General features: G+C 64.9%; 1 protein-coding gene across 1 annotated transcript; it reads right to left on the bottom strand.

Moving 5' to 3' along the window:
* Positions 1 to 797: 797 nt before the first annotated feature.
* On the bottom strand, positions 798 to 14,358 carry LOC135577973 (nuclear RNA export factor 1-like). Its single transcript, XM_065048126.1, has 5 exons — positions 14,232 to 14,358; positions 12,043 to 12,115; positions 9,085 to 9,267; positions 6,146 to 6,206; positions 798 to 959 (listed from the first exon to the last, which is right to left on the bottom strand). The coding sequence occupies exons 1-5, from the start codon at positions 14,356 to 14,358 to the stop codon at positions 921 to 923; spliced, it is 483 nt and encodes a 160-aa protein (XP_064904198.1). The 3' UTR covers positions 798 to 920.
* Between the last annotated feature and the right edge of the window lie 831 nt (positions 14,359 to 15,189).

Genomic DNA, 15,189 nt, shown 5'->3' with positions numbered 1-15,189 from the left:
AATGGGGCTAATGAGGCTAGTAATGAGGCTAATGAGACTAGTAATGGGGCTAATTAAGCTAACAATTAGGCTAGTAATGAGGCTATTTGGGCTAATAATGAGTCTAATGTGGCTAATAATGAGGCTAATAATGCTGCTAACGAGGCTAGTAATGAGACTAATGAGGCTGAGGCTAATAAGGCTAATAATGAGGCTATTGAGGCTAATAATGAGGCTAGTAATGCTGCTAATGAGGCTAATAACGAGGCTAGTAATGAGTCTAATGAGGCTAAGGCTAATAAGGCTAATAATGGGGCTAATGAGGCTAGTAATGAGGCTAATTAAGCTAACAATTAGGCTAGTAATGAGGCTATTTGGGCTAATAATGAGTCTAATGTGGCTAATAATGAGACTAGTAATGAGCCTAATGAGGCTGAGGCTAATGCGGCTAATAATGGGGCTAATGAGGCTAGTAATGGGGCTAATGAAGGTAATAATTAGGCTAGTAATGGCGCTAATGAGGCCGGGGATGGGGGGGAGGTCTCCCCACGTTCTCCCCACGGACGCGCGAGCCACTCGGGGTTTATTTGGGGGTGAACAACGGGGCTAATGAAGCTCATAATGAGGCTAATGAGGCTAGTAATGAGGCTAGTAATGAGGCCCGCCGTCTCTTCCGGCGCGGCCGCCGTCTCTTCCGGCGCGGCCGCCGTCTCTTCCGGCGCGGCCGCCGTCTCTTCCGGCGCGGCCGCCATGTTTGTGTCGGGCGTGAAGCCGCGCCGCCCGTGCCCCCCCCGCTCTTAAAGGCGCACGCACCCGCGCTGGATCGATCCGGCTTTATTTACAAAACGCGGGAATAAAACGGCGGGAACGGAACGGGCGCGGAACGGAACGGAACGGAACGGGAACGGAACGGAACGGGAACGGAACGGAACGGGCGCGGCTCACTTGAGAAACGCCACCTCCGGGATCTTGCCCTCCAGCTGCAGAGAGGGGGGTCACACCACTGTCCCCACGGGCCCACCCGTGTCCCCATGTCCCACCAGTGTCCCCATATCTCCAACCCCACCAGTGTCCCCATATTCCCAACCCCACCGGTGTCCCCATGTCCCCAACCCCACTGGTGTCCTCATGTTCCCAACCCCACCAGTGTCCCCATGTCCCCACCAGTGTCCCCATGTCCCACCCGTGTCCCCATGTCCCACCAATGTCCCCATATGCCCAACCCCACTGGTGTCCCCATGTCCCCAACCCCACCAGTGTCCCCATGTCCCACCAGTGTCCCCATATCTCCAACCCCACCCATATCCCCATGTCCCGCCAATGTCCCCATGTCCCCAACCCCACCAGTGTCCTCATATCCCCACCAGTGTCCCCATGTCCCCACTAAAGTCCCCATGTCCCCAAACCCACTCATGTCCCCATGTCCCCAACCCCACCAATGTCCCCATGTCCCCACCAGAGTCCTCATATCCCCACCCGTGTCCCCATGTCCCCAAACTCACTGGTGTCCCCGTGTCCCCACCAGTGTCCCCATGTCCCACCAGTGTCCCCATATTCCCAACCACGTCCCTGCCAATGTCCCCATGTCCCCAACCCCACTGGTGTCCCATGTCCCCACCAATGTCCCCATGTCCCCACCCCCACCAGTGTCCCCATGTCCCCAACCCCACTCGTGTCCCCATGTTCCCAACCCCACCAGTGTCCCCAAGCCCCCAAACCTCACTGGTGTCCCATGTCCCCACCAGTGTCCCCATGTTCCCAGCCATGTCCCCACCAGTGTCCCCATGTCCCCAACCTCACCAGTGTCCCCATGTCCGACCAATGTCCCCACCAGTGTCCCCATGTTCCCAACCCCACCAGTGTCCCCATGTCCCACCAGTGTCCCCATATCTCCAACCCCACCCATATCCCCATGTCCCGCCAATGTCCCCATGTCCCCAACCCCACCAGTGTCCTCATATCCCCACCAGTGTCCCCATGTCCCCACTAAAGTCCCCATGTCCCCAAACCCACTCATGTCCCCATGTCCCCAACCCCACCAATGTCCTCATATCCCCACCAGTGTCCCCATGTCCCCAAACTCACTGGTGTCCAATGTCCCCACCAGTGTCCCCACATCCCCAACCCCACTGGTGTCCCATGTCCCCACCAGTGTCCCCATGTCCCCGCCAATGTCCCCAAGCCCGCAACCCCACTCGTGTCCTCATGTTCCCAACCCCACTAGTGTCCTCATATCCCCACCAGTGTCCCCATGTCCCCAACCCCACTGGTGTCCCATGTCCCCAACCCCACCAGTGTCCCCATGACCAGTGTCCCCATGTCCCCAACCCCACTGGTGTCCCATGTCCCCACCACTGTCCCCGTGTCCCCACCAGTGTCCCCATGTCCCACCAGTGTCCCCATATTCCCAACCATGTCCCTGCCAATGTCCCCATGTCCCCAACCCCACTGGTGTCCCATGTCCCCACCAATGTCCCCATGTCCCCACCCCCACCAGTGTCCCCATGTCCCCAACCCCACTCGTGTCCTCATGTTCCCAACCCCACCAGTGTCCCCAAGCCCCCAAACCTCACTGGTGTCCCATGTCCCCAACCCCACTCGTGTCCCCATATTCCCAACCCCACCGGTGTCCCCATGTCCCCAACCCCACTGGTGTCCTCATGTTCCCAACCCCACCAGAGTCCTCATATCCCCACCAGTGTCCCCATGTCCCCAACCCCACTCGTGTCCTCATGTCCCCAACCCCACCAGTGTCCTCATATCCCCACCAGTGTCCCCATGTCCCCAACCCCACTGGTGTCCCATGTCCCCACCAATGTCCCCATGTCCCCAAACTCACTGGTGTCCCATGTCCCCACCACTGTCCCCATGTCCCCAGCCCCACCAATGTCCTCACATCCCCACCAGTGTCCCCACGGCCCCAACCCCACCAGTGTCCCCACATCCCCAACCCCACCGGTGTCCCCATGTCCCCACCAATGTCCCCATGTCCCCAACCCCACTCGTGTCCTCATGTTCCCAACCCCACCAGTGTCCCCAAGCCCCCAAACCTCACTGGTGTCCCATGTCCCCAACCCCACTCGTGTCCCCATGTTCCCAACCCCACCAGTGTCCCCATGTCCCACCAGTGTCCCCATATCTCCAACCCCACCCATATCCCCATGTCCCGCCAATGTCCCCATGTCCCCAACCCCACCAGTGTCCTCATATCCCCACCAATGTCCCCATGTCCCCACCCGTGTCCCCATGTCCCCAAACTCACTGGTGTCCAATGTCCCCACCACTGTCCCCATGTCCCCAGCCCCACCAATGTCCTCACATCCCCACCAGTGTCCCCATGGCCCCAACCCCACTGGTGTCCCATGTCCCCAACCCCACCAGTGTCCCCACATCCCCAACCCCACCAGTGTCCCCATGTCCCCACCAATGTCCCCATGTTCCCAACCCCACTGGTGTCATCACGTTCCCAACCCCACCAGTGTCCCCAAGCCCCCAACCTCACTGGTGTCCCATGTCCCCACCACTGTCCCCATGTTCCCAACTCCACCCATGTCCCCATGTCCCACCAATGTCCCCACCAGTGTCCCCATGTCCCCAACCCCACTGGTGTCCCCACATCCCCACCAGTGTCCCCACGTCCCCACCAGTGTCCCCGTGTCCCCAACCCCACTGGTGTCCATGTCCCACTGGTGTCCCGTGTCCCTGGCAGGGTGTCCCCGTGTCCCAACCCCACTGGTGTCCATGTCCCTCCAGTGTCCCGTGTCCCCGGCAGGGTGTCCCCATGTCCCTAACCCCACTGGTGTCCCCACATCCCCACCAGTGTCCCTGTGTCCCCAACCCCACTGGTGTCCCATGTCCCACTGGTGTCCCGTGTCCCCGGCAGAGTGTCCCCATGTCCCAACCCCACTGGTGTCCATGTCCCACTGGTGTCCCGTGTCCCCGGCAGGGTGTCCCCGTGTCCCAACCCCACTGGTGTCCATGTCCCACTGGTGTCCCGTGTCCCCAGCAGGGTGTCCCCGTGTCCCAACCCCACTGGTGTCCATGTCCCTCCAGTGTCCCATGTCCCCGGCAGGGTGTCCCCGTGTCCCAACCCCACTGGTGTCCATGTCCCTCCAGTGTCCCGTGTCCCCGGCAGGGTGTCCCCATGTCCCCAACCCCACTGGTGTCCATGTCCCACTGGTGTCCCGTGTCCCCGGCAGGGTGTCCCCATGTCCCCAACCCCACTGGTGTCCCCACATCCCCACTGGTGTCCATGTCCCACTGGTGTCCCGTGTCCCCGGCAGGGTGTCCCCGTGTCCCCAACCCCACTGGTGTCCCCACATCCCCACTGGTGTCCATGTCCCACTCGTGTCCCGTGTCCCCGGCAGGGTGTCCCCATGTCCCAACCCCACTGGTGTCCATGTCCCACTGGTGTCCCGTGTCCCCGGCAGGGTGTCCCCGTGTCCCATCCCCACTGGTGTCCATGTCCCACTGGTGTCCCGTGTCCCCGGCAGGGTGTCCCCGTGTCCCATCCCCACTGGTGTCCATGTCCCACTGGTGTCCCGTGTCCCCGGCAGGGTGTCCCCGTGTCCCAACCCCACTGGTGTCCATGTCCCACTGGTGTCCCGTGTCCCCGGCAGGGTGTCCCCGTGTCCCAACCCCACTGGTGTCCATGTCCCACTGGTGTCCCGTGTCCCTGGCAGGGTGTCCCCATGTCCCCAACCCTACTGGTGTCCATGTCCCACTGGTGTCCCGTGTCCCCGGCAGGGTGTCCCCATGTCCCCAACCCCACTGGTGTCCCCACATCCCCACTGGTGTCCCATGTCCCACTGGTGTCCCGTGTCCCCGGCAGGGTGTCCCCGTGCCCCCAACCCCACTGGTGTCCATGTCCCACTGGTGTCCCGTGTCCCCGGCAGGGTGTCCCCGTGTCCCAACCCCACTGGTGTCCATGTCCCACTGGTGTCCCGTGTCCCCGGCAGGGTGTCCCCATGTCCCAACCCCACTGGTGTCCATGTCCCACTGGTGTCCCGTGTCCCCAGCAGGGTGTCCCCGTGTCCCAACCCCACTGGTGTCCATGTCCCTCCAGTGTCCCGTGTCCCTGGCAGGGTGTCCCCATGTCCCAACCCCACTGGTGTCCATGTCCCACTGGTGTCCCGTGTCCCCAGCAGGGTGTCCCCGTGTCCCAACCCCACTGGTGTCCATGTCCCTCCAGTGTCCCGTGTCCCTGGCAGGGTGTCCCCATGTCCCAACCCCACTGGTGTCCATGTCCCACTGGTGTCCCGTGTCCCTGGCAGGGTGTCCCCGTGTCCCAACCCCACTGGTGTCCATGTCCCTCCAGTGTCCCGTGTCCCCGGCAGGGTGTCCCCATGTCCCCAACCCCACTGGTGTCCCCACATCCCCACTAGTGTCCATGTCCCACTGGTGTCCCATGTCCCTGGCAGGGTGTCCCCAAGCCCCCAACCCCACTGGTGTCCCCACATCCCCACTGGTGTCCATGTCCCACTGGTGTCCCGTGTCCCCGGCAGGGTGTCCCCATGTCCCCATGTCCCCAACCCCACTGGTGTCCATGTCCCTCCAGTGTCCCTCCAGTGTCCCGTGTCCCCGGCAGGGTATCCCCATGTCCCCAACCCCACTGGTGTCCCCACGTCCCCAACCCCACTGGTGTCCATGTCCCACTGGTGTCCCGTGTCCCCGGCAGGGTGTCCCCATGTCCCCAACCCCACTGGTGTCTCCACATCCCCACTGGTGTCCATGTCCCACTGGTGTCCCGTGTCCCTGGCAGGGTGTCCCAATCCCACTGGTGTCCATGTCCCACTGGTGTCCCGTGTCCCCGGCAGGGTGTCCCCGTGTCCCCAACCCCACTGGTGTCCCACGTCCCCACCAGTGTCCCCATGTCGTCAACCCCACTGGTGTCCCCACATCCCCACCAGTGTCCCCGTGTCCCCAACCCCACTGGTGTCCATGTCCCACTGGTGTCCCGTGTCCCCAGCAGGGTGTCCCCATGTCCCCAACCCCACTGGTGTCCCCATGTCCCCAATCCCACTGGTGTCCCCACATCCCCACCGGTGTCCCCATGTCCCAACCCCACTGGTGTCCATGTCCCACTGGTGTCCCGTGTCCCCGGCAGGGTGTCCCCGTGTCCCAACCCCACTGGTGTCCATGTCCCACTGGTGTCCCGTGTCCCCACCTTGAGCTGTGTGAACACCTGTCCGGCGCGGGTGTAATCCCAGTCGTTGTCCTGCAGGCACCTGGGGGGACAGCCCCAGTTGGGGGGCAGGGCGGGTTTGGGGGGCACAGGGGGGGTTTGGGGGGGCAGGGCGGGTTTGGGGGGCACAGGGGGGGTGTGGGGGGGCAGGGGAGTCGGGGTGGGCACAGGGTGGGTTGGGGGGGGCAGTGGGTGCATTGGTGGTTTGGGGGGGCAGCGGGTGGGTTGGGGTCCCCGTGGGGTGGGTTTGGGGGGGCAGCGGTTTGGGGGGGCAGAGGGTGGTTGGGGGGCAGGGTGGGGGGGTCCCCATGGGGTGGGTTTGGGGGGGCAGAGGGTGGTTGGGGGGCAGGGTGGGGGGTCCCCATGGGGTGGGTTTGGGGGGGCAGTGGGTGGGTTGGGGGTTCAGTGGGTGGGTGGTTGGGGGGTCAGTGGGTGGTTGGGGGCAGGGTGGGGGGTCCCCATGGGGTGGGTTTGGGGGGGCAGTGGGTGGGTTGGGGGGCAACAGGGAGGGGTTGGGGTCCCCGTGGGGTGGGTTTGGGGGGCAGTGGGTGGGTGTGGGGGGGCAGTGGGTGGTTTGGGGGGCAGTGGGTGCATTGGTGGTTTGGGGGGCAGTGGGTGGGTTGGGGTCCCCGTGGGGTGGGTTTGGGGGCAGCGGGTGGGTGTGGGGGGGCAGAGGGTGGGTTTGGGGGGCAGTGGGTGCATTGGTGGTTTGGGGGGCAGTGGGTGGGTTGGGGTCCCCGTGGGGTGGGTTTGGGGACAGCAGGTGGTTTGGGGGGGCAGTGGGTGGGTTGGGGGGTAACAGGGAGGGTTGGGGTCCCCGTGGGGTGGGTTTGGGGGGGGCAGTGGGGGGTTTGGGGGGTCAAAGGTGGTTGGGGGGCAGGGTGGGGGGTCCCCGTGGGGTGGGTTTGGGGTTCATTGGGGGTTTGGGGGGTCAGCGGGTGGGTTGGGGGGCAGTGGGTGGTTTGGGGGCAGGGTTGGGGTCCCTGTGGGGTGGGTGTGGGGGGCAGCGGGTGGGGGGCAGCGGGTGGGTGGGATCCCTGTGGGGTGGGTTTGGGGGGGCAGTGGGTGCGTTGGTGGTTTGGGGGGCAGCGGGTGGGTTGGGGTCCCCGTGGGGTGGGTTTGGGGGCACAGGGTGGGTTGGGGGACAGAGTTGGTGTCCCCGTGGGGTGGTTTGGGGGGGCAGCGGGTGGGTTGGGGGCAGGGTGGGGGGTCCCCGTGGGTGGGTTTGGGGGGTCAGTGGGTGGGTTGGGGGGGCAGTGGGTGGGTTTGGGGGCACAGGGTGGGTTGGGGGACAGGGTTGGTGTCCCCGTGGGGTGGTTTGGGGGCAGTGGGTGGGTGGGGTCCCCGTGGGGTGGGTTTGGGGGGGCAGTGGGTGGTTGGGGGGCAGGGTGGGGTCCCCGTGCGGTGGGTGTGGGGGGTAGTGGGGTGGTTTGGGGGGTAACAGGCAGGTTGGGGTCCCCGTGGGGTGGTTTGGGGGGGCAGAGGGTGGTTTGGGGAGGCGGGTGGGTTTGGGTCCCCGTGGGGGTGTGGGGGGGCAGAGGGTGGGTTTGGGGGGGCAGTGGGTGCGTTGGTGGGTTGGGGGGGCAGCGGGTGGGGTTGGGTGGGCAGAGGTGGTTTGGGGGCAGGGTGGGGGGTCCCCGTGGGGTGGGTTTGGGGGGTCAGTGGGTGGGTTGGGGGGTAACAGGGAGGGTTGGGGTCCCTGTAGGTTGGGTGTGGGGGGGCAGCAGGTGGGTTTGGGGGGCAGGGGGTGGTTGGGGGCAGTGTGGGGGGTCCCCGTGGGTGGGTGTGGGGGGGCAGCGGGTGGGTTGAGGTCCCCGTGGGGTCGGTGTGGGGGGCAGCGGGTGGGTTGGGGGGCAGGGTTGGGTCTCCGTGAGGTGGGTTTGGGGGAGTAGCGGGTGGGTTGGGGGTGGGTTGGGTTCCCCGTGGGGTGGGGTTGGGGGTGGGTTGGGTTCCCCGTGGGGCGCAGCACTGACTTGTGCGCCCACTCGAGGTTCACGCCGGACTGCATGGCGAAGGGCTGGAGGAGGGGCCGGTCCCCGTGGGGTGGGTTGGGGTGGGGTGGGGGGTGGGTTGGGTTCCCCGTGGGTTGGGGTGGGGGGCGGGGGGGTCCCGTGGGGCGCAGCACTGACTTGTGCGCCCACTCGAGGTTCATGCCGGACTGCATGGTGAAGGGCTGGAGGAGGGGCCGGTCCCCGTGGGGCGGGGGCAGGGGGGGGTGGGTTCCCGTGGGGCGGGTTGGGGCGGGTTGGGGGGTGGGTTGGGTTCCCCGTGGGGTGGGGTGGGGGGCGGGGGGGTCCCGTGGGGCGCAGCACTGACTTGTGCGCCCACTCGAGGTTCACGCCGGACTGCATGGCGAAGGGCTGGAGGAGGGGCCGGTCCCCGTGGGGCAGGGGCAGGGGGTGGGTGGGTTCCCCGTGGGTTGGGTTGGGGGGCGGGGGGGTCCCGTGGGGCGCAGCACTGACTTGTGCGCCCACTCGAGGTTCACACCGGACTGCATGGCGAAGGGCTGGAGGAGGGGCCGGTCCCCGTGGGGCAGGGGCAGTGGGTGTGGGGGTTCCCGTGGGGCGGGTTGGGGGGCGGGGGGGTCCCCGTGGGGCGCAGCACTGACTTGTGCGCCCACTCGAGGTTCATGCCGGACTGCATGGTGAAGGGCTGGAGGAGGGGCCGGTCCCCGTGGGGCGGGTTGGGGGGTGGGTGGGTTCCCCGTGGGGTGGGGTGGGGGGCGGGGGGGTCCCGTGGGGCGCAGCACTGACTTGTGCGCCCCACTCGAGGTTCATGCCGGACTGCATGGCGAAGGGCTGGAGGAGGGGCCGGTCCCCGTGGGGCGGGTTGGGGTGGGTTGGGGTGGGGTGGGGGGTGGGTTGGGGTCCCCGTGGGGCGGGTTGGGGGGCGGGGGGGGTCCCGTGGGGCGCAGCACTGACTTGTGCGCCCACTCGAGGTTCATGCCGGACTGCATGGCGAAGGCGGCCAGCATCTCCTGCTGCTCGGCGGCCATGCTGGGCACGGGGCTGGAGGAGGGCGTGGGCGCGGGCGCCAGGAAGGCCTTGCGCGCCTCCTCCGCCGTGGCCGGGCGCACGAACAGCTCGTCGTTCACGATGCACAGCCTGCGGGGGGCGGGGCATGGGGGGGAGGGGGCGGGGTCAGGGAGTGGCGGCGAATGGGGGGGAAGGGGGCGGGGAAAGGGGCGGGGGAATGGGCGGGGGAAGGGGCGGGGGAATGGGCGGGGAAGGGGCGGGGAAAACGGGCGGGGAAGAGGCGGAGGAGCGGAATGGGGGGGAAAGGGGGGGAAATTGGGGGAAATGGGGGAAAGGGGGAATGGGGGGGAATGGGGGGAAAGGGGGGGGAAATGAGGGGGAGGGAGCAATGGGGGGGAGTGGGCGGGGTCGGGGGGAATGGCGGGCAATGGGGGGGAAAGGGGCGGGGAAATGGGCGGGGAAAGGGGCGGGGAAAGGGGCGGGGAAAGGGGGGAATGGGGAAAATGGGAAGGGGGAAGGGGGGGAAATGGGAAAGGGGGGGAAAATTGGGGAGGGGGAATGGGGGAGGAATGGGGGAGGAATGGGGGCAATGGGGGCAATGGGGGGGAGGGGGAAATGGGGGAAATGGGGGGGAAGGGGGGCAATGGGGGGGAGGGGGGCGGTGTCGGGGGGAATGGCGGGCAATGGGGGGGAAAGGGGCAGGGAAATGGGGGGGAAATGGGCGGGAAAAGGGGCGGGGAAAGGAATGGGGGGAAGGGGGGGAAAGGGGGGGAATGGGGGGAAATTGGGGAGGGGGAATGGGGGTGAATGGGGGAAATGGGGGGGATGGGGGAATGGGGGGGAAAGGGGCAGGGAAATGGGGGAAAGGGGAAATGGGGGGAAGGGGGAATGGGGGAAATGGGGGGGAAAGGGGGGAAATTGGGGGAAATGGGGGGAAGGGGGAATGGGGGGGAAAGGGGGCAATGGGGGGAATGGGGGGAGGGGGAAATGGGGGGGAAGGGGGGAAATGGGGGGGAGGGGGCAATGGGGGGGAGTGGGCGGGGTCGGGGGAATGGCGGGGAATGGGGGGGAAAGGGGCGGGGAAATGGGGGGGGGAAGGGGCGGGGAAAGGGGCGGGGAAAGGAATGGGGGGAAGGGGGGGAATGGGGGGAAAGGGGGGGAATGGGGGGAAATTGGGGAGGGGGAATGGGGGGGAATGGGGGAGGAATGGGGGGGATGGGGGAATGGGGGGGAAAGGGGCAGGGAAATGGGGGAAAGGGGAAATGGGGGGAAGGGGGAATGGGGGGGAAAGGGGCAGGGAAATGGGGGAAAGGGGAAATGGGGGGAAGGGGGAATGGGGGAAATGGGGGGGAAAGGGGGGAAATTGGGGGAAATGGGGGGAAGGGGGAATGGGGGGGAATGGGGGGAAATGGGGGAAATGGGGGGGAGGGGCAATGGGGGGGAATGGGGGAAAGGGGGAAATGGGGGGGAGGGGGGGAAATGGGGGGGAGTGGGCGGGGTCGGGGGGAATGGCGGGCAATGGGGGGGAAGGGGCGGGGAAAGGGGGCGGGGAAATGGGGGGAAATTGGGGGAAAGGGGGAAATTGGGGGAAATTGGGGGGGGAATGGGGGGGATGGGGGAATAGGGGGGAAGGGGCGGGGAAATGGCGGGAAAATGGGGGAAATGGGGGGGAAAGGGGGGAAATGGGGGGTAAGGGGGAACAGGGGGAAATGGGCGGGGAAATGGGGGGAGGGGGGAATGGGGGGGAAAGGGGGAAATTGGGGGGGAAATTGGGGGGGAAATGGGTGGGGAAGGGGAAATGGGGGGAAAAGGGGCGGGGAAATGGGGGGAAGAGGAATGGGGGGGGAAATGGGGGGGGAAGCCAAGGGGAAGCAGGGGAGGAAACGGGGGGGGGGGAAATGGGGGGGGATGGGAATGGGGGGGGATGGGGGGGAAGTGGAAATGGGGGGAAAACAGGGGGAAGCGGGGGTAAAATTTACTTTAGGTGTAAATCTCTCAAAACACATTGAAGAATGGTCAATGTCCCCCCTCCCGAACTCCTGGGTCCCCTCCCCCGAACTCCTGGGTCCCCTCTCCCGAACTCCTGGGTCCCCTCCCCCGAACTCCTGGGTCCCCTCCCCCGAACTCCTGGGTCCCATCTCCTGAACTCCTGGGTCCCTCCCGAACTCCTGGGTCCCCTCCCCCCGAACTCCTGGGTCTGTTGGGGCACTCCTGGGTCCCCTTTCCCGAACTCCTGGGTCCCCTCCCCCAAACTCCTGGGTCTGTTGGGGCATTCCTGGGTCCCCTCTCCCGAACTCCGGGGTCCCCTCTCCCGAACTCCTGGGTCCCCTCCCCCGAACTCCTGGGTCTGTTGGGGCACTCCTGGGTCCCCTCTCCCGAACTCCTGGGTCCCCTCTCCCGAACTCCTGGGTCCCCTCCCCCGAACTCCTGGGTCTGTTGGGGCACTCCTGGGTCCCCTCCCCCGAACTCCTGGGTCCCCTCTCCCGAACTCCTGGGTCTGTTGGGGCACTCCTGGGTCCCCTCTCCCGAACTCCTGGGTCCCCTCTCCCGAACTCCTGGGTCCCCTCCCCCAAACTCCTGGGTCCCCTCTCCCGAACTCCTGGGTCCCCTCCCCCGAACTCCTGGGTCTGTTGGGGCACTCCTGGGTCCCCTCTCCCGAACTCCTGGGTCCCCTCTCCCGAACTCCTGGGTCCCCTCTCCCGAACTCCTGGGTCCCTTTCCCGAACTCCTGGGTCCCCTCCCCGAACTCCTGGGTCTGTTGGGGCACTCCTGGGTCCCTCTCCCGAACTCCTGGGTCCCTCTCCCGAACTCCTGGGTCCCCTCTCCCGAACTCCTGGGTCCCTCTCCCGAACTCCTGGGTCCCCTCTCCCGAACTCCTGGGTCCCTCCTTCCGGCGACGCTCACCCCGTGTTCCCGGCTGGGACGGCGATGAACATCCGCGTGAAGGCGCGAACCGAGTCCCGCGACTTCCCGTCCACTGCGGGGGGAAGAGGAAGAGGAAGAGGAAGAGGAAGAGGAAGAGGAAGAGGAAGGAGGAAGAGGAAGTGGCGAGAAGAGGAGGAAGAGGAAGCGTCGGGAAGAGGAAGCGGTGGGAAGAGGAAGCGGCGGGAAGAGGAGGAAGAGGAAGCAGCAGGAAGAAGAGGAAGAGGAAGCAGCAAGAAGAAGAGGAAGAGGAAGCAGTGGGAGGAAGCGGCGGGAGGAGAGGCGGGAAGAGGAAGCAGCAGGAGGAAGAGAAAGAGGAAGCGGCGGGAAGAGGAGGAAGAGGAAGAGGAAGAGGAAGAGGAAGAGGAAGAGGAAGAGGCAGGAAGAGGAAGCGGTGGGAAGAGGAAGCGGCGGGAAGAGGAGGAAGAGGAAGCAGCAGGAAGAAGAGGAAGAGGAAGCAGTGGGAGGAAGAGGAAGCAGTGGGAGGAAGAGGCGGGAGGAAGAAGCGGGAGGAAGAGGAAGAGGAAGCAGTGGGAGGAAGCGGCAGGAGGAAGAGGAAGTAGCGGGAAGAGGAGGAAGAGGAAGAGGAAGAGGAAGCGGTGGGAAGAAGAGGAAGAGGAAGCAGTGGGAGGAAGAGGAAGCAGTGGGAGGAAGTGGCAGGAGGAAGAGGAAGAGGCGGGAAGAGGAGGAAGAGGAAGCAGCAGGAGGAAACGGTGGGAGGAAGCGGTGGGAACAGGAAGTGGAAGAGGAAGCGGTGGGAGGAAGTGGCAGGAGGAAGAGGAACCAGCAGGAGGAAGAGGAAGCAGCGGGAGGAAGTGGTGGGAGGAAGAGGAAGAGGTAGCGGCAGAAGGAAGTGGCAGGAGGAAGAGAAAGAAGAAGCAGCGGGAAGAAGAGGATGAGGAAGCGGCGGGAGGAAGTGGCAGGAGGAAGAGGAAGCAGCGGGAGGAAGCGGTGGGATGAAGTGGGAGGAAGTGGAAGCAGCAGAAGGAAGCGTTGGGAGGAAGAGGAAGCGGCGGGAGGAAAAGGAAGCGGTGGGAGGAAGAGGAAGCGGTGGGAGGAAGAGAAAGCGGCGGGAGGAAGAGGAAGCGGCGGGAGGAAAAGGAAGCGGTGGGAGGAAGAGGAAGCAGTGGGAGGAAGGGTTGTGTGAATTTGGGGGGGTCAGCGGGTTTTTGGGGGGGGGTGGTTTTTTTGGTGGGCCAGCAGGTTTTTTGGGGGGGGTGGCGGGTTTTACGGGGGGGTCAGCGGGTTATTTTGGGGGGGTCAGCTGTTTTTTTAGGGGGGGGTCAGCAGGTTTTTTGGGGGGGGATCAGCGTGTCTTTTGGGGGGGGATCAGCACGGTTTTGGGGGGGGATCAGCACGTTTTTGGGGGGGTCAGTTTTTGGGGGGGGATCAGCGGGTTTTTGGGGGGGATCAGCGGGTTTTTGGGGGGATCAGCTGGTTTTTGGGGGGGGTCAGCGGCTTTTTTGGGGGGATCAGCATGTTTTTTGGGGGGGGATCAGCGTGTTTTTTTGGGGGGCTCAGCTGGTTTTTGGGGGGGGGATAAGCATATTTTTTGGGGGGGGTCAGCAGGTTTTTTTGGGGGGGTCAGCGGATTTTTGGGGGGGGGATCAGCATGTTTTCGGGGGGGATCAGCGGGTTTTTGGGGGCGGTCAGCGGCTTTTTTGGGGGGGGTCAGCGGGTTTTTGGGGGGATCAGCTGGTTTTTGGGGGGGGTCAGCGGCTTTTTTTGGGGGGGTCAGCAGGTTTTTGGGGGATCAGCGTGTTTTTCAGGGGGGGGGATTCAGCGGGTTTTTTGGGGGGGGGGATCAGTGGCTTTTTTGGGGGGGCTCAGCTGGTTTTTGGGGGAGGTCAGCGGGTTTTTTGGGGGGGGGATCAGCATGTTTTTTGGGGGGTATCAGCTGGTTTTTGGGGGGGCTCAGCTGGTTTTTGGGGGGGGTCAGCGGGTTTTTGGGGGGGGTCGGCTGGTTTGTTGGGGGGGGGATCAGCGTGTCTTTTGGGGGGGGATCAGCGCGTTTTTGGGGGGGGGATCAGCGTGTCTTTTGGGGGGGGGATCAGCATGTTTTTTGGGGGGGGGGTCAGCAGGCTTTTGGGGGGGGGTCAGCTGGTTTTTGGGGGGGGGGTCAGCGTGTTTTTGGGGGGGGGGTCGGCGGGTTTTTGGGGGTAAAAACGCACCTTCCTTGAAGATCCCATGGACGGCGAAGCACAGGAGGGTGTTCTGGAGGGAGAGGAGCGGTGGGGGGGGTTGGTGTTTCAGTGGGGGGGGGGTTGGTGTTTCAGTGGGGGGGGGTTGGTGTTTCATTGGGGGGGGTTGGTGTTTCATTGGGGGGGGTTGGTGTTTCAATGGGGGGGGGTTGGTGTTTCAGTGGGGGGGGTTGGTGTTTCAGTGGGGGGGGGGTTGGTGTTTCAGTGGGGGGGGGTTGGTGTTTCAGTGGGGGGGGTTGGTGTTTCAGTGGGGGGGGGTTGGTGTTTCAATGGGGGGGGTTGGTGTTTCAGTGGGGGGGGGTTGGTGTTTCAGTGGGGGGGGTTGGTGTTTCAGTGGGGGGGGGTTGGTGTTTCAATGGGGGGGGTTGGTGTTTCAATGGGGGGGGGTTGGTGTTTCAGTGGGGGGGGTTGGTGTTTCAGTGGGGGGGGTTGGTGTTTCAGTGGGGGGGTTGGTGTTTCAATGGGGGGGGTTGGTGTTTCAATGGGGGGGGTTGGTGTTTCAGTGGGGGGGGGTTGGTGTTTCAGTGGGGGGGGTTGGTGTTTCAGTGGGGGGGGTTGGTGTTTCAATGGGGGGGTTGGTGTTTCAATGGGGGGGGTTGGTGTTTCAGTGGGGGGGTTGGTGTTTCAGTGGGGGGGGTTGGTGTTTCAGTGGGGGGGGGTTGGTGTTTCAGTGGGGGGGGTTGGTGTTTCAGTGGGGGGGTTGGTGTTTCAATGGGGGGGTTGGTTGTTTCAGTGGGGGGGGTTGGTGTTTCAGTGGGGGGGGTTGGTGTTTCAATGGGGGGGGTTGGTGTTTCAATGGGGGGGTTGGTGTTTCAGTGGGGGGGGGTTGGTGTTTCAGTGGGGGGGTTGGTGTTTCAGGATGGGGGGTTGCGTGTTTCAGTGGGGGGGGTTGGTGTTTCAGTGGGGGGGTTGGTGTTTCATTGGGGGG

This window comes from Columba livia, unplaced genomic scaffold, assembly GCF_036013475.1.
Source record: "Columba livia isolate bColLiv1 breed racing homer unplaced genomic scaffold, bColLiv1.pat.W.v2 Scaffold_2043, whole genome shotgun sequence".
NCBI lineage: Eukaryota > Metazoa > Chordata > Aves > Columbiformes > Columbidae > Columba > Columba livia.
Note: the sequence above shows the minus strand (reverse complement) of the source record. Positions and strands in the feature narration are given on the sequence as shown.

What these genes read in the sequence shown, in the direction of transcription:
- LOC135577973 (XM_065048126.1), bottom strand. Translation starts at nt 14,358, where the DNA reads ATGAAACACCAACCCCCCCCCACTGAAACACCAACCCCCCCCCCACTG. An exon ending in CCATGGGATCTTCAAGGAAG is followed by an intron (nt 12,116 to 14,231) that starts GTGCGTTTTTAC and finishes TTCCCCCCGCAG; the next exon opens with TGGACGGGAAGTCGCGGGAC. An exon ending in AGGTGTTCACACAGCTCAAG is followed by an intron (nt 960 to 6,145) that starts GTGGGGACACGG and finishes CCCTCTCTGCAG; the next exon opens with CTGGAGGGCAAGATCCCGGA.